A 23,107-nucleotide genomic window follows, 5' to 3' on the forward strand; every position below is an offset into this window, starting at 1 on the left:
TACCCCCATCTGTCTCCCCTTCCATTATTTTTATTTTTTTTCAAACCAATGTTAACATTGACATTATCCAAGCTTGGTTGGGCATCTGGAGTCGTCAACCCACCTTTCTCTCCTGCCTCCCCTCCCCTTTCCCAGCTCTTTGCCTGGGCTCAAGGGAGGAACAGGAGAGCGAGGTTTGCCAAAGTTTCTCTTCCCAGGCATGATTGCCGCATGCTTTCTGTAAAATGGGAAAATTATTGTTGGAAGGCATCCCCGATGTCGAAATTGTCAAGACTTTTAAATATCCCTTATATGAAAATGCTTCCAGCCACCAAAACATTGTTTCCTGGTCGAGTATAAAGCAGGTAGTACTTTTTTCCCATTGGCTTATCTCTTTTTGTTCGATGGCTATAACGTGCATTTGGGGTTCAGTCCCAATTTCACCATGGGTGATCTTGAGATCTCACCCCACGTGCTGTTTTCCATGGCGGCGAGACCCATACAAGCCTTCCACATTGCGGGTAAAACTGCCGATGGGAAGCGCGCGCATTCCCCAATGGCTTTGCATGTCTGCGTTTGGCAGCATCAACAGCGTGCACGTGTGCGCTGCTTTTCCCATTTGCCTGAGCGGATGTGTGTCCAAGCCAACACAGAGCTCTCGCTCACCCCACACTCATCTCCTCCTGTCGTGGCTCTGTCTATGTGCATCGATTTGTCTGCAGGTCTGCGCAGCTGTTTGACGATTTTACAAAGCTGGTACAATGTTGTTTTATTCAACTTCAATTGCAATTCCGTGTTCCTGTTGGCTTAGGATCCAAGGGGTTCTTGCTTTTGTACCGTCTATTGAGGAGACGCGGAAATGCGTACAGCCTATTGTTGTAGTACCTCACAGCATGCCCCAAAGCACCAAGAATACACCCTTACCCCTAGTCCTCCAAGGACGTGTAAACAAGAATGTTCCTTTGATCACCCTGCATGGAGACAATTGGCATTTAAGAGTCGTACGGAATTTTTCTGAGATTTTGTGGATTTCTTTATTGCTATTTGTGACAAATTCTCAGCAACGGTCTTCCTTGTGTTTGATCCTGGCAGCTTGTTACAGGTATTTTATTTTAAAATAGCTGCTAATTTTGCAGTTTTGGATTTGGTGATAAAAATGGCAATCTAATCTTTGTTGCTGTTTGGTGTATCCGCAAACGAGTACAGCCAAAGGCAGAAAGAAACCTTGTCCAATGGACAACTCTCGTCTCGAAAGACGAGTGTCCTTGCTGAATTATATCTTCCAACTCTTAAATAAAAACTTTAGTCGTATACCTTGTACTCAGGTTGTGAGTCTGCTGTGGCAGCACCTCACCTAACCTCAATGCATTTAGATAGCGGTATCATCACATCAGGGTATGACTGTTGTTTTTTGGAAGCGTGCCCTGGATTTTTTACCTCAGCATTGTGCAATGAGCAATTTTTAGAGTAAAATAATCTTGGACAAAAGTGGGAAAATCTTGCTGCTTATGTTGAAACAATTTGCAGCAAAGAAAATTTGTGACCGAAGGGTAAGCTGTACTGTTCTTCTTTGCAGGCCTTGGCATCAGATTGGCGACGAGTCTCTGCATTGCAGTACTTTCTGGAGGCGCTTTGTGGCTTGGAGGATCCTTTTTTGGCCTACAAAGGGGGCCGCTATATCGCTGTTGCACCGAGGCCCGAGTTACCTGGTGCACACAAACACGGTGACGATGAAGATGCAGTGGGCAATTCGGAGAGCTCGGTAGGTCATTTGCTTGAGAAACAAGTGGGAATGGGAGGAGGGATTCCCATTCCCTTACACATATTTCTTCAATGACTCGAAATAACAAAACAACTCTGTCCTCAAAATCAGTGCTATCATTCATGGAGTTTATTCCTGAATAAATATGAGATATTTATGCTGCTCTTACATTGCAAGTTGTCATAACAAAGCACTCATATTTCAAATTAGCATCAAGAGACAAAAGTCTCTCTGCATATCCACAGCATTCATCCTATCCATAAAAATCACATGATTCTACATGCAAAGTAAATAACCATTAACACAATGGTGCTGTATCATAAGCATGTGTAGAAACTATTGTTTTTCAAAGAAATACAAAGAACTTTCATGCAGGAAGAGGCTATTTGGCCCATCATGTCTGTGCTGCATCAACACCATATTAATCCAATAACTTTTCCTTTTGGTGCGAGGGAGAGGGTGGTGGTTGAAGACAGTTATTGAACTCAATGGTATTCATAGAATACTTACCCTGCGCAGTCAACTTGTTGCGAGCCAACTCTTCTGTTTTTGAACATTTTTTTTTCTTTGATCCAATATGGCTGCCAGACCATGTGAGCGATGACATCATACATTTATATTCTGTAATATAATTGTTGCATAGATCACACTCGATACTTTTCAAACTGATCAGACCAAGCATTGTCCCTGTCGAACTACGACGTCATAATTATGGCACCAATGACATCGTTAACAACACATATTCCCCATATGGAGTTCTTTACAATGAGCAATGTTTCAATTTTTTCCATGCAGCGGTTTTGGAGATAGAGGTGGAACATTTTTCGGTTTTTCCAAGATGGCGCCTGTACCACATGACCTATGACATCATGATTATCATTAAAATATTCTACCTGAGGAGGTGTTCCTATGGTGAAAATTTCGTGCCCATCAGACCAACAGTTGCTGAGAAACAAAATTCGCAATGATCGGATAAGTGTTGTACTTGTCGAATTATGACGTCATAATTAAGGCACCGATGACATTACCATCAACACATCTTATTCCCCATGGTTAGTGCTTGACAATGAGCCATGTTTCAATTTTTTCCATTGAGCGGTTTGTGAGATAGAGGTGTAAAGTTTTTCCAAGATGGCGTCCGTACCACGTGACCTATGACGTCATAATTATGAATAAAAATTTATATAGGTGAGGGGGTGCTTCTATGGTAACATTTTGTGTCAATCGGACCAACGGTTGCCGAGAAAATGAATTTTTTTAATGCAGACACGTGCGGCACACTGCATACGTACGGCACACGGCACACGTACACAACTGAATGCTTAACCCCCGCTTTTGTCTTCGCGAGCGCAGGGTAATAGGGACTGAACAAACACCATCAGCACTCCCTCCTTGACCACACATACATACATTTACTACACCCATACCTAGCCTACCTACCAGTCCTGCCAATATCCATTTACACCTTTGTCTCCATTGCTTATTATAGATACCATCTAATTCCATTTTAAACCTATCTACTCTTTCTGCTGTCAATACCTTTCCAGTGAGGCAATTTCATGCATTAACTACTCTCTGAATGTGAAAAAACCCCTGACCATACTACCTTCATAACTCTCCTCTTTACTCTCAGGCTATTTCCCAGATACTATCACTGTCAAATATTCTGCTAAAAAACGTCTGCAGTTATTTTGTCTGGTACCCTGTCTGGTACCAAATATTCCCTCTGGTACCCTTCATTATATTAAATGACTCAATCAGATCCCCTCGTAACCACCTTCTTTCTCATGTATAACCTCTAATCTACTTTCTCAACAATCCTCTTCAAGAAGTTCTGTCACTCAAGCTTTTGGGTCTCACTATCTGCCATGATCTTTCCTGGGAAAACCACATTTACAAGCTGGCCTCCAAAGCCAGTCGCCGACTGGGCATCCTCCGTCGTGCGAAGTCCTTCCTTGGCACACCTGAGCTCATCACCACATACAAGGCTTTCATCCGCAGCTCAATGGAGTACTGCTCTCCCCTCTGGGTTGGTGCTCCTGCCTCACACCTAGCTCAGCTTCACGCTGTTGAAACCAAAGCTTTCAGAATCATTGTCAAACCTCGACTCTGATTCTGCAACTGGACCAGACGGCATCAGCCCACGGGTCCTAAAATCCTGCTCTGCCGCTCTATCTCACCCTCTCTCTGTTCTTTTCACCCTATCTTTTGCTCAAGGTCATCTGCCAGCATCCTGGAAATCAGCAAACATTACTGCTTTACACAAAAAAGGTGCAAAAACAGATCCTTGCAACTACAGACCAATCAGCCTGCTCCCAATTATCAGCAAAGTCATGGAATCCATCATTGCTTCGGATATGAAATCTTTCCTCTTCTCCAATGGCTTGATCTCTGATCATCAATTTGGTTTCAGACCAGGTCACTCTACCCTGGACATGCTGCTTCTGCTGTCTCAACAATGGATGGAGGTCCTCAATGCCAAACAGGAAATCAGAGCTGTCTCCCTTGACATATCACGTGCCTTCGATACGGTCTGGCACCCAGCTCTGCTCACCAAACTCTCCTCCTATGGTATCCATGGAAATCTCCATGCATGGCTTGCGGACTTCCTCTCTGGTCATAGTCAACGTGTGGCCCTGAATGGATTTCTCTCATCTCCCCTTCCTGTTCAGGCTGGAGTTCCCCAAGGCAGTGTTCTGGGCCCTGTGCTTTTTCTGGTCTTTATCAATGATCTCTCCGACTCTCTAGAAAATCCTCTCTATCTCTTTGCTGATGACTCCACTCTCTGCCGCTCCATTCCTCTTCCCTCAGATCGGCAGTCTGCAGCCTCCTCACTCTCTGAAGACCTGGACAAAATCACAGACTGGTCAAACAAGTGGAACATGTCTTTCAATCCTGACAAATCTCACACTCTTACTATGTCTCTCCGAAAAGATCGACTGGACAACCCTCCCATCTACTTTCTCAACAATCCTCTCCAAGAAGTTCTGTCGCTCAAGCTTTTGGGTCTCACTATCTGCCATGATCTTTCTTGGGAAAACCACATTTCCAATCTGGCCTCCAAAGCCAGTCGCCGACTGGGCATCCTCCGTCGTGCGAAGTCCTTCCTAGGCACACCTGAGCTCCTCACCACATACAAGGCTTTCATCCGCAGCTCAATGGAATACTGTTCTCCCCTATGGGCTGGTGCTCCTGCCTCACACCTGGCTCGGCTTCACGCTGTTGAATCCAAAGCTTTCAGAATCATTGGAATCTCCCGCGATGAAGCTATCTCTGAGGGCCTTTCACTCACTCACCGCAGGCAGGTTGGTGGTCTTTCTGTCTTCTACCGACTCCACTCTGGCCTTGCTCCCCCAGCTCTCTCTGTGCTCTGTCCCCCAAATATTCCTGCAGGTCGCACAAGATCTGCCAGCAACCTTCTTATGGTTAAACTGCCAAAATCAAGACTCTCTATTCACCTTCACTCTTTCATTCCTCTTTTCTCCCGCCTCTAGAACAAACTCCCTCACTCTTTTCAATCCCACTCCTCCCTCCATGTCTTTAAAACAGCTGTCCACCACCATCTCTTATCTTCCCCCATCCAAAACCTTCATCTTTTCTACCCCCTTTAATTCACCCCAGATCCACTTTTTTGAAATACCGACTTCTTTCCTGGAAGTGCGAGCAGTGTCCATGTGTTTTTTTTTACCTCTCCCCCCCTCCCGCCCCCCTCCCATGCCTCCTCCCCCCAAGTCCTCTCCCTCCCACAGATCTCCTGATGTCCCTTCTCTCCATCTTGTTTTCCCGCTTCCTTTATCATATGTTTATGTTTATGTTTATTATATGTTTATCATATGTTATGTGTCAGTTTGTCTTTTTGTGATCAATGTTAGCTCTTACACGAGCCTCGGTCTTGTATACAAAAAAAGAAAAGTGTTTGTGGTCAAACGAGACAAAAATTGAAGTTTTTGTTCTAAATTGAAAGCATTACATCTGGCACAAGCCTACCTACCACTGTACATCACCCAGTCAACAACATCCCTACTGTCAAGCATAGTGGTGGCAGCATCATGTTATGGGGCTGCTTTTCATCAGCAGAGACTGGCAAGCTTGTCAGTGTATAAGGGACAATGGACTGCACAAAGTACACGAGAATCCTTGAAGAAAACCTGCTTGTCAGCCATGAATCTGAAACTGGGTTGGAGATTCACATTTCAGCAGGACATTGACCGAAGAATAAAGCTAAATCCATACTTGAGTGGCTGAATAAGATGAAAATAAAAGTTCTTGAGTGGCCCAGTCAAAGTCCTGACTTGAACCCAAGACTTGAAGATTGATTTATTTATGGATTTATTTATAGCGAGACTTGAAGGTTACAGTCCATCGGCAATCCCCATCAAACTTGAGAGAAATAGAGCAATTTTCACGTGAACAATGGGCAAAGATTTCACCATCTCTCTGTGCAAAGCTGGTAGAGACCTACCCAAAAATACTCCTAGCAGTCATTGCTGCAAAAGGTGCTTCCACCAAGTACTGTTCCAAGGAGATGAATACTTTTGGAACCAGTGAATTTTTAGTTGTACATGTTTTTTGCAGCAATTCCTGACATGTAACCTCCTTCAATTTATGTGTTTAGTTTGATCACTTCAGTTTTGAATAAAAAATTTCATTTGGAAATATTTTTTTTTAATGTAATTTGTAATCGTACTTAAATACGCCATTTGGTGTCTGTCTGATGAATTTTTGACCACGATACATTCTGTCGTTATCCAATCTCAACCAAACTTGACAGGATGAACAAGGGTTACACAATGAAGGTTATAGCGCATTAATTTGCCCCCCTCCCCAAGGGGGGGGTTATCCCCCGAGCGGGTTTTCCCCGCCATTGCAATGGGGTTGCATGTTGAGGTGTATGTCCATGTTAAGTTAGCTTTATCGTGGCGTTTTTCCAAGGCCGCTTCGAATAACAAAACTAACGATAATAGCATAATATTAATGTTATAACAAAACAATATTAATATCACACCTCCCCAATGTGTTTTTCCTCCTTGAACAAACGTCGAGTCAACGTTTATAAATAGCTTGTCATGGTGTTTCCGTGGGAGCATCAGCACAAAGGCCTCTACCAGAGGTAAAAATATTATAAACCACAAACATGCATGATTAGCTTTTTAAACAGTCGCTAATGCTATTTATAACACTAAACAAATAAATTTGGAGGAATCCCGACATCCATCCATGAAGTAAGTTTACTTGCAGAACTGCACAAAGATCTACTGTGCTCTATATACCCCACAAGATTTGGGTAAATAACATGACCCTTCCTGGCGCTAACATGGCGTTTTTTGTGGTGGCCTTTTGAACCTCGCTCCTGCTGTTTAACACGAAACTGAAAGGGAGAAGCTCAGGTTGTGCTCATTTACCAAGCTGCTAGCTAGCGCTTGCCAAGCCAGCCATTCCTTAGCATTTTTGAATGGAGTGCTTGCTCGAATGCTTAAACCACTTGGTGATCTCTCCACAATAATCTTGATAAATGAACACACACCCAATGTTCTTGAGACCCGGCCATAGATAGACTATCTATATGTATATAAAACACAGTTTGTGTGTGTTTGTGTGTGTGTGTGTGTGTGTGTGTGCGTGTGTGTGTGTGTGTGTGTGTGTGTGTGTGTGTGTGTGTGTGTGTGTGTGTGTGTGTGTGTGTGTGTGTGTGTGTGTGTGCGTGCGTGCGTGCGTGCGTGCGTGCGTAATGTTACCGATAGACTCCTAAACGGAGAGGCTCACGTACTTGATATTTGGCACAGACATGGCCATTGAACCTGGTAAGAACATGGCTGACCTAAAAATTGATTTCATAATATTTTTTAACCATATTTTTACCTCAGCGCATTTCAGTGAGGCATATTATGCACGGAATCTGACCGGTCGCAGAGCAGCGCGCTGATTCGCTCAGAGCGATCACGTGATGTTCCTTGCCGCCATTAACTCAGTTACGTGTTCGCACGTATTTCAGAGCGAAAAGCAATTGCCTTTTTTCACATTTAAGCGACGAACATTGCCATTCACACCACATAGGTTTTTTTCCCTTTCATCTTTAGATTCATATTTTTTGCCATAACGTAGCGCATTATGGCTCTCTCGAGCTCGAGTTAGCCAATCACCTGGGAGCATGAGGCCACGTTGGCCACACCCACGACAGGACGCAGAGTTGCAATCGATCGCTCAGAGCGATCACGTGATGTTCCTTGCCGCGCGACTATATATATATCACTCAGATCCCTCACAATCGACCACCACCACCTCTTCCTGCAATACTAAATATCACTCAGATCCCTCACAATCGACCAACACCACCTCTTCCTACAATACTAAATATCACCCAGATCCCTTGGAATCGACCACCACCTCCTCCTACAATACTATATATCACTCAGATCCCTTGGAATCGACCACCACCACCTCCTCCTGCAATACTAAATATCACTCAGATCCCTTGGAATCGACCACCACCTCCTCCTACAATACTATATATCACTCAGATCCCTTGGAATCGACCACCACCTCCTCCTACAATACTAAATATCACCCAGATCTATTGTAATCGACCACCACCTCCTCCTACAATACTATATATCACTCAGATCCCTTGGAATCGACTACCACCTCCTCCTACAATACTAAATATCACTCAGATCCCTCACAATCGACCACCACCCCCTCCTACAATACTAAATATCACCCAGATCCATTGGAATCGACCACCACCTCCTCCTACAATACTAAATATCACCCAGATCCCTTGGAATCGACCACCACCTCTTCCTACAATACTATATATCACTCAGATCCCTTGGAATCGACCACCACCTCCTCCTACAATCTATATATACTAGGACGTGCCCGTACGTGGGTGCCCGTTCCTTGCCAAAAAAAAAAAAAAAATGTCTTCGCCCATGCATGCATGGGCGTGCCCATGGGCCCATGGGCGTGCCCGTAAGTGCGTGATGTGACCGTACAATGAATGTATCGTCCCGACGCCGCAGCTCGGATGGCGCTGCAGTTAATCGGGCCTGTATCGGCAGAGTTATTATAAACGTGTACTACAATCGATCGTACCTTACAGCGTCTGCTCGCCACGTTCAGCATCAGTACGTCGTCACTATGACTATCTGTAAGTCCGGAAGTGACGTCCTCATTTGACTGTCCGGAAGGTCGCATATCGCAGTTACGATGAATCGCAAATTAGTTTTAATTAGTTTTAAAACATAGTTTAACGGCAACATAGTTTTCCAACGTGAAATAAATGAATACGCTCTCAAATGTGCCGTCCGAGGCAGAGTCTGTTCGCCACGTTCGGCACACGTGATAGCTCGCTGCTCTCTGATTGGTTGAATCGTTTTTTGGACATAGCTCGGTAACTACTTCTCCGATTAATATGAAACCTTGAAAAGGCACATCCTCAGGTCCCCAGCAATATATCTGGCAAGTTTCAAGTATATCGGACCCGTGGTTGTCGAGAAACAGCGGTCACAGACAAACACACACACACAGACACACAGAGATTACTGGAATTATAGATAGATAAAACACAGTGTGTGTGTGTGTGTGTGTGTGTGTGTGTGTGTGTGTGTGTGTGTGTGTGTGTGTGTGTGTGTGTGTGTGTGTGTGTGTGTGTGTGTGTGTGTGTGTGTGTGTGTGTGTGTGTGTGTGTGTGTGTGTGTGTGTGTGTGTGTGTGTGTTGTTGCCGCCGATAGACTCCTAAACGGAGAGGCTCACGTACTTGATATTTGGCATAGACATAGCCATTGAGCCTTGGACGAACATGGCCGAGACCATATTTGACGAGATCCATATTTTTTATTCATATTTACCTCAGTGCATTTCAGCGAAGTACCCACTAATCTCAGCCGGTTCCAGAGCAGCTCGCTGATTCGCTCAGGGCGATCACGTGATGTTCCATTCCCGCCGCCAGACTGATTCGCTCAGAGCGATCACGTGATGTTCCATCCCGTCACACGTCACACGTTTTTTCACCTTTTATGCGATCGTGTTTTGTATCGATTTTGTGCGATATGAATTAAATGTCTTTGAAACAGCTGTGAAACGTCTTTCCACAACCCTTCCGTAACCGATTGGAGCAGTTTATTGCCGCACAAAACGAGATCCGCGAAGCGAGTTGGTCGAGTCGTGCTGACCAAGATGGCGACATGGCGGCTTCACTTTTCACGGAGTATGAGCGTTCTATATATTTTCAATTCAGTGCGCCCGTGATTTGTGGCATAGACATGACCATTGGGCCTTCACGGTGTAATTTGTGCGAGGCTTTTGTCCGAGTGAGCTTGAGTCGAGAGGGCGAATGTACGGGTTGGGAATGTACGGGTCTCCCTTCCCCCGCCCGGCAACGCCGGTACTGGAGGACGTCACAGGATCGGTGAGTCTCCAAAAAGCCGCTTCGTGCTGTTGCGAATATGCAGGACTATGTCCGATTGTTGTGCTGCTCTCCGACCATGAGAACTGCAACGTCATTGTTGACTGGCCATCCCCTTCCCTCCCCCTTCCCCCTCCGTCCCCCCCTCCCTTCCCCCTCCACCCTCCCCTTCCCCCTCCACCCTCCCCTTCTCCCCTCCCCTTCTCCCCTCCCCCTCCATTTTCCCCCTCCCCCTCCCTTTTCCCCTCCCCTGCCCTTTTTCCCCTCCCCCTCCCTTTTTCCCCTCCCCCTCCCTTTTTCCCCTCCCCCTCCCTTTTTCCCCTCCCCCCCTTTCCCCCTCCCCCTCCCCCTCCCTTTCCCCCTCCCCCTCCCCCTCCCTTTCCCCCTCCCCCTCCCCTCCCCCCTCCCCTCCCCCTCCCTTCCCCCCTCCCCTCCCCCCTCCCCCTCCCTTCCCCCTCCACCCTACCCCCTCCACCCTATCCCCTCCCCTTCTCCCCTCCCCCTCCCTTTTCCCCCTCCCCTCCCACACCCTTCTCCCCTCCCCCCCTCTTCTCACCTCCCCCCTCGTTCCCCTCCCCTCCCCCGCCCGGCAATGCCGGGTACTTCTGCCGGGCCCCCCTCCCCCTCCCCCCTCCCCCCTCCCACCCCCTCCCCCTCCCCCCTCCCATGCCTCACCCTCCCCATCCCTCACCCTCCCCCTCCCCCTCCCCCTCCCCCTTACCCCCTTCCCCCCTCCCCCCTTCCCCCCTCCCCCTTCCCCCCTCCCCCTTCCCCTCCTCCCCCCTCCCCCTCCCCCCTTCCCCTCCCCCTCCCCCCTTCCCCCCTCCCCCCTCCCCCCTTCCCCCCTCTGGCCCCTCCCCCCTCCCCCCTCCCCTCGCCCCCCCCCCTCCTCCCCTCCCCCCTCCCCCCTCCCACCCCCTCCCATCCCCCTCTCCCCCTCCCACTCTTCTCCCCTCCCCCCCGTTCCCCCCCCCCCCCCCCCCCCCGCCCGTAATGCCGGGTACTTCTGCTAGTAATCTATATACCCCAAAGAGGAATGACCCTTCCTGCCCCTCCCGTAGTGTGCAGGTGTACTAGTTCATCTAAATGTAGCATTATTGGGAAGGGGTGAATACTTTTGCAGTCCAATGTATGTCCTTCCTCAGTTTGTTGACAAAAAATGCACACAATATTCTCGAGGAGTCTTCACTCAATTCCTGTATCGTGTTAATAAACTTCTTTTTATATATCATTTATTCCCCTTGGAATACAACCCAAAACCTTGCTAGCTTTTCCCATTGTTGCCTAGCACTTTGCTGTATTCTTGCCCTCTGTATCTATTACCACCCTCTGACCCTATCTATTACCAGTCACCACCCCCACCCCCCTCCTTAACCCCTCCACCCCCATTAGCTACATTACCTCCAAGCCTTGTCATCTGCTAGTTTGGTAAGCCAACTCATAACTCCACTGTCTAAATGATTGATGTAAACTATGAATAATAACAGTCCTAGTACTGATCTCTGAGGTACTCCACTACTACCACTTCCTCTCAGCCTGACATCCTCCCACTCGCATCCACTCTTAACTTCCCATCACTAATCTACAGGTAGTGGACAAAAAAATGGGAACACCTGGATAAATGAGGGATACCAAGCAACGGCTTAAATTAATTGTGTTAAGTGTTAATATGTTAATTGTTCATAATTAATGTTAATAATTTTGTTAATAATCATGTGTTCAGCAATTAACATCCCAGCATGCTATGCTTTGGGTCATGTGTAAAAATGCTGCACAGATCTAACTAAATATGGCTAGGGCTGCAAGAGGAGAACTCCCTCAGCCTCCCGATTGACCCCATCCACAGAGCACGTGTGGTCACCCAGTGGTTTGATGAGCACGACACTGGTGTCATTCATGTGCCAATGTGCCATGGCTTTCTCAGTCGCCAGATCTGAACCCAATCGAGCATTTATGGGATATTCTAGAAGATGCCTGAGACAGCGGTTTTGACCTCAATCAAACAGGTGTGAGTTGATTGACTTTTTTGTGAAAGAATGGTGTTGCATACCTCCTGCAGAATTTCTGATGCTAGTGGACTCGATGCCACGCCGCATACAGGCTGTGAAGGCCCAACGTCATATTAATTGACTTTATTTTGGTGTTTCCATTTTTTTTGTCCACCACTTGTAGTTTCCAATTAGTCAGCTACTCTATCCGCCACTCCAGAAGCCCTCACCTTAGCCAATAGAATTCTGCAGTGCCTTCAGAAAGTATTCACACCCTTTAACCTTTTCACATTTTGTTCTAGCCTGAATTTAAAATGGATTAAAAACAATTTTTGTCACCGATCTGCAGAAAATACTCCATAATGACAGTGAAAACATGTTTTTAGAAATTTTTTCAAATTTATTGAAAATAAAATACAGAAATATGTAATTTACATAAGTATTCAGCCCCCTGAATCAATACCTTGTAGAAGTGCCTTTGGCAGCGATTTCAGCTTTGAGTCTTCCCTGGGTATGTCTGTATCAGCTTTGCACACCTGGATTTGGGGAGTCTCTCCCATGCTTCCTTGCAGATTTGCTCAAGCTCTGTCAAGTTGGATGGGGAGCGTCCTTGAACAGCAATCTTCAAGTCTTTCCACAGATTCTCAATGGGATTCATGTCTGGGAAATTTGGCTGGGCCACTTAAGGACTTTCATGTTCTTGTTCTGATGCCATTTACAGTATTGCTTTGGCTGTATGCTTGGGGTCATTGTCTTGTTGGAACGGAAATCTTTGTCGCAGTCTAAGGTCTTCTGCACTCTGAAGCAGGTTCTCAAGGATTTACCTGTGTTTGGCTCCATTCATTGTTCCCTCTATCCCCACAAGTCTCCCAGTCTCTGCCACTGAAAAAAAAAATCAACCGATTTCTTATGACATAACGCAACTCAATGGTCTTGTTTGAGAAAATTGATTAGTGTGGAGTCAGTCAGTCAGGTAAAATCACATTGCGTCTCGTCGGGCCCCATCCAGGTGATTGAACATGTCCGATTAGGTTGTTGTATTTGGTATTTATCGCTTGATGCAGATGCCCTCACGATGCAACTGGAAGAATGTGCTCCAACTGAGCCAATCGGAGAGCAGCACTGTCTCGCACCTTCTCCTGAACCAAATGGCAAACCTCTGGAATGAAGAATGCGAGGATGAGCTGATTCAGCTATGGCAGGGAAAACCTGCTTTGTATATCACGACCAAAGCTTATGCAAACCGTATTTCTCAAAGCAAGGTCTTCATGCTGCAGAAGCTACTGCCGGATCCACAGCTTCCCCTTGTTAATGCAATATTGTCACCTCCACCTGACTAGCAAAACCGTCAAAATCGTGAGACACTTCTTCCGGCGAGATTTTGCCCATGCCATTTTGTTCTTATCCTGTTACCGTACTTTTGACGGGCGCCAGAGGGACCAATTATTGCTTGCCCATCATCTTGGGTTTCACATCGAAACCTATGCTGGTCAGTCCTTTGGTGTATCCTGGTGCATCGTAGCCGCTGCGACATTCCACGATTTCCTACAATTTCAATTTCAATTTTTCAATTTTCTTTGATTATCCCACGACTTTGGAGTTGCATCGGTCGCATCGGAAGAAATCAGCTAGTGTGGTTTGGGCTTTATTTAATTGCACTGCTAATAGTCCGTGGGCTGAGTAGGGTTTACATGCACCCCCCCCCCCCCCCCCCCACAACTTAACTTCCCGGGTATGTCCATGTACCCCCCACCATAGGGGTTAGGAAAAACCATGTTAACAGAAAAAAAACTCATTCCCAAGGTACCTCCCACGCATATTTTGATGTTACCCCCCCTGTGTCGGTGATTTCCGAAAATTAGGGGTAGGCGAAATTCAAATGGCCATAACTTTTTACCTAGTCATCCTATGGTTGCATATGACCCCTCAAAATGTTTGTCCTGGGACACACTTTACAATGATATGTGTTATATGCAAATGAGGTCACCAGAGGTCAAACTATGACGTAATTTGTGGGTTGCCCAAAATCCATGACCTTGAAAGTTAAAAATGACCTGAGGTAGGCAAGAAATTGGTAAAGGAATGTTTTATTATGCCTTTTTGATAGTACATATATCAAGACAGTTTATGGAAAAAACAGCTTCAAAAACTTCCAAGTATTGACTGGTTGGCGGTCATTTGAATTTAGAGGACGAATTCGAAAAATGACCAAAATTTGTTCTTTCAACCTCCAAAGCATCAATACTTGGTTTTGATGACAAAGATTTGCTAAATGGGTTCAAAGGTATCATAACATAATATTCCAAAACTGGCTATAATCTGACATTCAAGGTCAGATTATCAAGGTCAAAGGTCAACTGGATGCATAATTTTCTTTCAAGGAAAGTCATTTGCCAGTTTGCAATAATCACAAAACCAACCAAAAAAATTATTAGTTATTTAAGAAATTATGTCACCATTCAGATCCAAGTTACACCATTCCCCGAGTGAATTCTATGCCCCAAATAAAAGCTAACCTGTAAGATGTGACTGATTGTGGTTCAACCAACTTCACTTCAGTTTAATGACAGAACTTAATCATCGTCGCTCTCACTTCCGCTCTCTTCACTTGAAGATGACATTTCATCGCCTTGGTCATTGTTATCATCTCCATCCTCCTCCTCATCATCACTGTTCTCACTCTCCAGTTTCTGTTCAAGGATATCCACCAGTTTGGTTGGCAAAATGTCATGATCTGTCCATTTTGGCTGCAGGGTCCCACTTTCATCTACCCATCCATGTCCATGAATTGGATTCGGCATATCAGGATTTGGGATGTGAGCTCGCCTCCATATGGCAACTTGATAATTCGCACGTTCGGCATGCTGTTGCAGACAGCTTTTGCATGGGGGCAAGGAACCCATGTCGAACGACTTCTTGGGATCCAGGGTGCCTCCAGTGGCACCCTTAACCTGTAGTAGAAGGCACCTCAGTTCATTTACAGTTTTGACGTTTGGTTTCCCATACAGTGCACAAGTGAATTCCTCCAGCATGTGCTGGACGTCATTGTCCACTTCCCAACTTTCACCAACTCGACAGAATGCCTCCTGGAAATTGATACTCTTTTGGAGAAGTTTTATCGCTTTGATTTTCCCTTTCCCCTTGAAAGCACTCGTGCTGTCGCAGCCACGGAAAGCATGAAGGCCAAGTAATGCTGATCGTAAAACAGGTGAAACGGATTCTGCGATTTTGTTCATGTCCAAGCAACGTTTCGAATTGCCTTTCCCTGTTTCAAACAGTATTCTGATCCCCTCTAACATGGAACAACAAGATGAAGAAGATATCGCTGTCTGGACTGCGAACCCGCACACATTTGTACCCGACTTCCTTAGCGTACAGACAGTACAGAATGATCCGCGAGTCTGTTTCTTCCTGAGTTGACTTGAGACCAACAAGCTCCTCTACTGAAGTGGTTTCCCCGTCAGATGTTAGACGGTATGCTCTCCCTTCTACAACAATGGTAACACTCCGATCCTTTAGTGAGCTTGTGAATTCACCACCACTCCAAGTGGACAATAGGATTCTGATCAGTTGTTCTTTGTTTTCATCATTGGTTAGGAAAACTCCCCAGTCTTTTGGTCTTCTTGTTTTTTCACCGCTTACGATGAGCTTATCTCCACAACCCCGCCTCTGTCGTTCTGCTGACTTGACTGAATCTGGCCTGTACATGCCTGTGCTGAAGAAAACATCATGCTTTGTTGTTAGAGACTTGAAAACCTTCTGAGCTATTTCCCCAAAAGTGTTTGGTATTTCCCTCATGTAATAGAAACAAGCATTTCCATCCTCGATAACCAGACTGTCTTTGATATCAGGAGGTGCAGATGAACAGTCCTTGTCCAAATCCTTTACAAGATAGGCAAGTCCCTTAGACTTATCTGTCTTTGCCATATATCCATGTGCTCCTGCTAGACTCAATGGCACTGGTGTTACAGGATAGGTCAGTAGCTCCCGCAGGTCGGGTTTTGCTCCAGGAAGCTTTTGGGACTGAACTAGCAGTTGAAATGCGATGCTTCCCTGCTGCTTATACTCAACGGTTTTATTTGTGGAGGATTTGACGAGCACAGCCTTGTTCATATCTTCCATTGTTTTCAACTTTAGTCTTTTGATCGGCTCGAAGAAATTCTCATGTCTTCAGCCGTTCCTCTATAAAGTTTTTCTTCCGGTCTGCTCCTGCAGATTCTGCACGCAGAATGTCCCGTTCAACGTCAGAGCTGGCGGGTGCACCAGAAGAAAGGCAGTATAACTTGTCTGCATCCGGAAGTTCGAAGGGGTTATTGAAACTTGTCACAGCTTCTACAGTCCGTTTCACCTGCTTTTCACTGCGCTGCACTTCAGCATGACGTACATCCTTGTGTTTCTTCCCCGTCTCTGCATCTGGTGCCATGCCAGCCATGCTGTAGGTCGCTTGCAAGTACTCAGCCCTTTCTTTTGAAGTCCGTGCCCATCTCTGGTACGCCCCATAATTAGTCGAGATGCCAGATATCCCTGCTCCACTTCCACCCCCTCCCTTGGATTTCGCGTTTTTCATGAATGTCTCTTCAATAGTCTTGTCAACTGCACATCTATTCCCTGGTATGAATGATCGAGCTACACTTATTGCCCCCCGTTTCAACAAGTCCGTTGCTCCAAGATGAGACCTCTCGATATTTGCGATGAAAAGAGCAAAGAATGTCAAGTACCTAGCGTAGTTCTGACCATCGAAACTAAAGAAAAGATCAGGCATCAAGCCAAGACATTCACCATAGAGAACGAAGTCATTTGTCTTCACTGCCTCAAGTAATGCCAGGGCCAACCACACACGATCTATGTAGGACATCCATAGCTTAGCAGTTTTGCCAAGTTCACCTTGCCTTACACCATCACGAAACTTGAGGTAGTCTTCTATGTAAGATCTGAGGACTGTATCCTGCAAAACTGCTGCTTCAGTTTTGCTCCCCACTGACTGAATCAGTTCCATGATCAGATGCTTTGATTCCTGTGGACTTCTGTCAAAGGGCAATTTCTCGCCTCGGCCATCAAGGAAACGTACGAGCAGTAGGCATTCCAATGACTCCACCAACACCTTGTGACAGTGAATAGACCGTCCGTAGTTCTTACCAGATATCACACCACTGATCGATCCTGGTGAAGACAGACCAGCTTCTAGTAGAATGTCGGACAATCCTGTACCTTTCATCATCTTGCCAATCATCTTTAGGTAAGCGCAGACCAGATGGAACGTCCCAATCATTACTATGTGGTTTTCATAGTATGTTGGGCTGTTCCAGATCAATAGATAGGCTTTCATACACACACCTAAGTCAAAAGTTGTTATCACATAGTTCTGGCCAACCTCCTTGCTTCCCTCTTCCGAGTATCGTAGACACTCCTTCACGGCTCTGTTATCAGTTATAGGGTGGGGAATCACCGAGTAATATTCAACTGTTCTCAGGTTGCATGGAGTCTCCCCAGTAAGCGAAATGTACCCACCCCATCCAGGTATACGCTGCTGAACTGTTCCTGCATGCAGCCGGATAAGGAGCCAAAGTAGGTTTTTAACCATTGCATTCTGATAGGCCTCCTTGCCACCATCTACATCTGAATCGACGACCTCGTAGCCAGGGCTTCGTCTCCGGCCTAGGTAACAATCACCTAACTCGACATCCATTGGTTCCATCAATGTACGTTGTCCCGTCCTCTGGATCGAAGGTATTGGAGGCTTAACCCCGCCTGGGGATTCTCCTGGTGCAGTCACCAGCTCTTGTAACATGATCCCATGAGACCTATGAATAGACCCTGCACCAGAAATGTCATTTATGAATTCATCATAGTTGTCAAAATCTGAGTGGAACGTAGAAGGACAGGACGGGTTGCGTATGATTGACACAGGTAGTAATGAAGATGTTGTCTGTACAGCTACAGCTATTGCAGTTTCAACTTCTAGCAAGAATGAATAGTTTTCTGAATGTCCAAGTTTGTTAATCAATTTTACGAGTTCTGCGCTGCGGAATAGATGGTGCAGGGTCATTCCAAGCAGAACATGCTTTGGAAGTTTCCACCGACCATGGGTAACAGCCCTGCATACGTCTTGCCCCAATGAATTAGCTAGTCGGTTTACCCTAACAGACTCAACATCTTCATTCCCTGAAAGAAGACACTTCAGAAAGTTCTCTAGAGTTTTTGGCAATATGTCTTGGGTTGGAAGGGACTGAACAGTGGGTGGCCAAGCCATTTGTTCTGTAGCTTCAAATTTGTCAAGGATATCGTTTCGCAAATTTCTAGCCATTTCTCTGGACCTATCAACAGAATGAAGTGTGTATGTTGCTTTGACAGCAGTGCCTACATCACACTTGAGATTATACACCAGGTAAGATTTGAAACGTCCATCATCACTGATGGGACAGAAACCTAATGTGTCTTTGTCCAGGTCACATTTCTCTAATTTGTTTTTCAGATTTTCCCCCCTGTAACTTGGATTTGAATGGGGAGTTTTAGCTAGTTCAGGTACATATATGTTTCTCAAGTCGGACAACCTGAGCACATCTTTCTCCTTTACAACCTTTTCATTTATCAGTTCACATATTCTATTGAATGATTGTTCATGTGCTTTCTCAAGTGAAGCTTGTTGCTCAATGTGTCCAGGATTGCTACTTCTCCACTTCTCAGGTCTCTGCATGTACTGACATCGACAACTCCGATGGTACATTAGTCAGGTTCACTATGTCAATAAATTATATTTCGTTCAAAATCATGGTAGATTAGCAAACCTATACATTTTTGGAAAGGTTATAGCATAAGGAAACTAAAAATCAATGTTTACATTTGGAGAGATACCTGTATGGCGGCCATTTTGGATTTTCAAAATGGCCACTGTAAAATACATATTTTGTTCTATTTCTGCCTCTAATTACCCGAAAAACTTTTTAAAATATACTAAACCTATATTTTCAGGGACAAGGAATCCAATGAAAGTATCAAATTAGTGCTATGGGGAATGGTAAGACACGAATCAAAGGTTTTGAATTGCAAAATACTGTCTTTATATTCGCGATAAGTGGCATAATCAAATACATGTTATCATTTTGTACAGGCAGTTAATAACATCAAAATGTGTCACAATAATTCATATCACCAAACATACACAGGCAGTCAGCAAAATCATATATACACATGCAGTCAGTATAACTTCACATCTACACAGGCAGTCAATGACAAAATACACACAGGCAGTCAATGGCATCAAACATACACGATTACAGAATATGCCATTTAGAGTTCGTTATCAGATCATAGGCCCTGGTGTTGGGCTAGCAGCTAGGGTGCCGGCTTAGGATCCTAGGATCCTGGGTTCGAATCCCGGTCAATCGCTGAATTAACGCCAGGGGGGTTGACTCAGCCTGTCATCCTTCCGAGGTCGGCAAATTGAGTACCAGTTCACTGGTAATTCCCTGCTTGTCGTTAAAGGCGGCAAAAAGGGTTGGCGTCAGGAAGGGCATCCGGCCGTAAAACATTGCTTCAAAAAGGGGACCGAAAAACAACAACAACCACAGTTCCCGAAAAAGGCCAACCCCCGCTTGCGGGGAAAAATGGCCTCTAAAGGTGGTTTTTTTTTTTATTATCACTGTCCTGTGTGTCGTATCCGACAATATAGTCCGCATCGTTTTCACAGTCCGTTCCACATAAGCAAAGGTCGGTCAAATTGATTGGCAAATCGAATTGGTCGAATGGTCGATCGAATCGAATTAGATGAATCGAATCGAATCGATCGAATTGGTCGAATGGTCGAATTGTCGATCGAAGTGATTGGTCGAATGGTCGAATTGGTCGAATGGAATTGGTCGATTGGTCGAATTGGTCGAATCGAATTGGTCGGAATTGGCAAATGTAAACATTGATTTTCAGATTTTCCATGTAATAACGTTTCCAAAAATGTATAGGTTTGCTAATCTACCATGATTTTGAACGAAAAAACATAGTGAACCTGACTACATGGTCTCGCATGCAAAAAGGTCAAAACCGGATATGCGCAGAAGAAGTTTCGAGTCTTGTTTCTTTTCGGCCTCCCGAATAACTGCTTCACCACCTCCGCCTTCAAATTTTGTAGTTGGTTCAGTTGTCCAAGCGCCACGTAATTTTATAGCCTTTTTCCCAACCTTGTTACAGAAGACACAGTCTGGTTGAAATAAGACATCATCTTTTTCGGTAGGTGATCTTCGTGACTCCCATCTTTTCCCCAAGTCAAGAGATTCGTTTGGCTGTGGAATTAACCGGTTCAAGTTAGACGTGAAGCGTTGGTAACAGTCCCTGTGATACCCGTGGTAAATGGAGTAGGTTGATGGAATCTGCCTGCAGACATCTTCCATTCGATTCGGGGATTCGAAAGGTTGAAATAACCGTTTTTCACTGATTTGCAAAAGTCTTTTTAACCTGGCATCTGGATCTTTCGAATTCTTGAGAAATATAAAGTCTTGGCACTTGGAGTCTTTCATGTGAATGATACAAACGTTTTCTATCGATTCTCTGGGTGCCTGACCATCTTCAGCTTTACCCTTCTTTGCCGAGCCTACATCTTCCGAGTCTGCATGGTCTTTCTGGTCTTCAGACTTCCTCTTCCTCACAGGGCGCTCCATGCTGCCTGAAAGAAATAGGTACATTGCAGTTTGCCTTCATGCATCGTTTGGGCCATTTGGGCCATCCTCTAAATTCAAACGACCGCCAACCAGTCAATACCTGGAATTTTTCGAAGCTGTTTTTTCCATAAACTGTCTTGATATATGTACTATCAAAAAGGCATAATAAAACATTCCTTTACCAATTTCTTGCCTACCTCAGGTCATTTTTTAACTTTCAAGGTCATGGATTTTGGGCAACCCCCAAATTACGTCATAGTTTGACCTCTGGTGACCTCATTAGTGACCTCATTTGCATATAACACATCATTGTAAAGAGTGTCCCAGGACAAACATTTTGAGGGGTCATATGCAATCATAGGATGACTAGGTAAAAGGTTGTGGCCATTTGAATTTCGCCTACCCCTAATTTTCGGAAATCACCGACACAGGGGGGGGTAACATCAAAATATGCGTGGGAGGTACCTTGGGAATGAGTTTTTTTTCTGTTAACATGGTTTTTCCTAACCCCTAGGGTGGGGGGTACATGGACATACCTGGGAAGTTAAGTTGTGGGGGGGGGGGGGGGTGCATGTAAACCCTACTCAGCCTACAGACTATAACAAAAACGTTGTACTCTTCGAAGAGCTAAAGACTGGTTAGGCTCAAAGATTGCCAAAGGAGCTTGTGCCTTGGATGCCATCTTTGCTGTATGTTCAGTCAAGGATTAAACCTGTGCATGTGGAGGTCAATATCAAGATTTACTTTAGTATTCATGCCAGACTTGGCTGTGTGTGAGCAGGAAGTGAGGAGATAGGTTTTTTTTTTTTTGGTTTTTTTTTTTTTTTTTTGTATACAAGATCGAGGCTCGTGAAAGAGCGAACATTAATCACACAGAAAGACAAACCGACACATAAAACAAAACATAAACATAAAACATAACATAGGGAGCGGTAGACAAGATGGGGAGAGAGGGGGAAGGACACAAACACAACATTTGAGAGCAGGGACCGAGAGACATGGAGACATCGAGAGATCTGAGAGAGGGTGAGGGCTTTGGGGGGGGGGGCGTGGGAAGGGGGCAGTGGGAGAGGTATAAAACATATGGACACTGCCAGGACTTCCAGGAAAGAAGTTGGAATTTCAAACAAGGTGGATCTGGGGTGAATTAGCGGGGGTAGAAAAGATCAAGGTTTTGGATGGGGGAAGATAAGAGATGGTGGTGAACAGCTGTTTTAAAGACCTGGAGGGAGGAGTGGGATTGAAGGGAGTGAGGGAGTTTGTTCCAGAGGCGGGAGAAAAGAGGAATGAAAGAGTGAAGGTGAGCGGAGAGCCGAGATTTCGGCAGTTTAACCATCAGAGGGTTGCTGGCAGATCTTGTGCGACCTGTAGGAATATTTGGGGGACAGAGCACAGAGAGAGCTGGGGGTGCAAGGCCGGAGAGGAGTCGGTAGAAGACAGAAAGACCACCTACCTGCCTGCGGTGAGTGAGTGAAAGGCCCTCAGAGATAGCTTCATCGCGGGAGATTCCAATTATTCTGAAAGCTTTGGTTTCAACAGCGTGAAGCCGAGCTAGGTGTGAGGCAGGAGCACCGGCCCATAGGGGAGAACAGTATTCCATTGAGCTGCGGATGAAAGCCTTGTATGTGGTGAGGAGCTCAGGTGTGCGGAGGAAGGACTTCGCACGACGGAGGATGCCCAGTCGGCGACTGGCTTTGGAGGCCAGCTTGGAAATGTGGTTTTCCCAAGAAAGATCATGGCAGATAGTGAGACCCAAAATCTTGAGCGACAGAACTTCTTGGAGAGGATTGTTGAGAAAGTAGATGGGAGGGTTGTCCAGTCGATCTTTTCGGAGAGACATAGTAAGAGTGTGAGATTTGTCAGGATTGAAAGACATGTTCCACTTGTTTGACCAGTCTGTGATTTTGTCCAGGTCTTCAGAGAGTGAGGAGGCAGCAGACTGCCGATCTGAGGGAAGAGGAATGGAGCGGCAGAGAGTGGAGTCATCCAGAGAGTGGAGAGTGGTTCAATAAGAATGACCCGAAGAAGAGCACACGGCCATTGAGAAGTAGTTGTACATTATTTATCTTTCCTTGCAAGCTGGTCTGAATTTTTTGTAGTTATCCCCAAAACTGACAGCAAGGTATTCCAAGAAGTTAAATAGCGAGCAGTCAGTCCCATACACAGCTCTACATTCTCTATACAAGTGTACTTAAGTGGGTCTTTTGGGTATATTTATATTTCTGGACAAAAGCCATATACAAGGCAGATCAGATGTCACCATGGCTGCTGCATTTTTTTTTCCAGTCATTTCTTGTCATCATGTTTCTAATTGTCTGAAATT

The 23,107-nt window shown here is 45.4% G+C and overlaps 1 protein-coding gene across 4 annotated transcripts in view; it reads left to right on the forward strand.

The window, feature by feature from the left end:
• SMG6 (SMG6 nonsense mediated mRNA decay factor) overlaps positions 1-23,107 on the forward strand; it is a 376,938-nt gene that overhangs the window by 222,559 nt on the left and 131,272 nt on the right. For all 4 annotated transcript variants that reach the window (XM_078780312.1, XM_078780313.1, XM_078780314.1 and 1 more), the window contains one exon: positions 1,556-1,741. In XM_078780312.1, the coding sequence (XP_078636438.1) occupies positions 1,556-1,741 (186 nt within the window). The remainder of the gene's footprint in view (positions 1-1,555; positions 1,742-23,107) is intronic.

This window comes from Myxine glutinosa, chromosome 6 (assembly GCF_964187855.1).
Source record: "Myxine glutinosa chromosome 6, kmMyxGlut1.1, whole genome shotgun sequence".
Lineage (NCBI taxonomy): Eukaryota > Metazoa > Chordata > Myxini > Myxiniformes > Myxinidae > Myxine > Myxine glutinosa.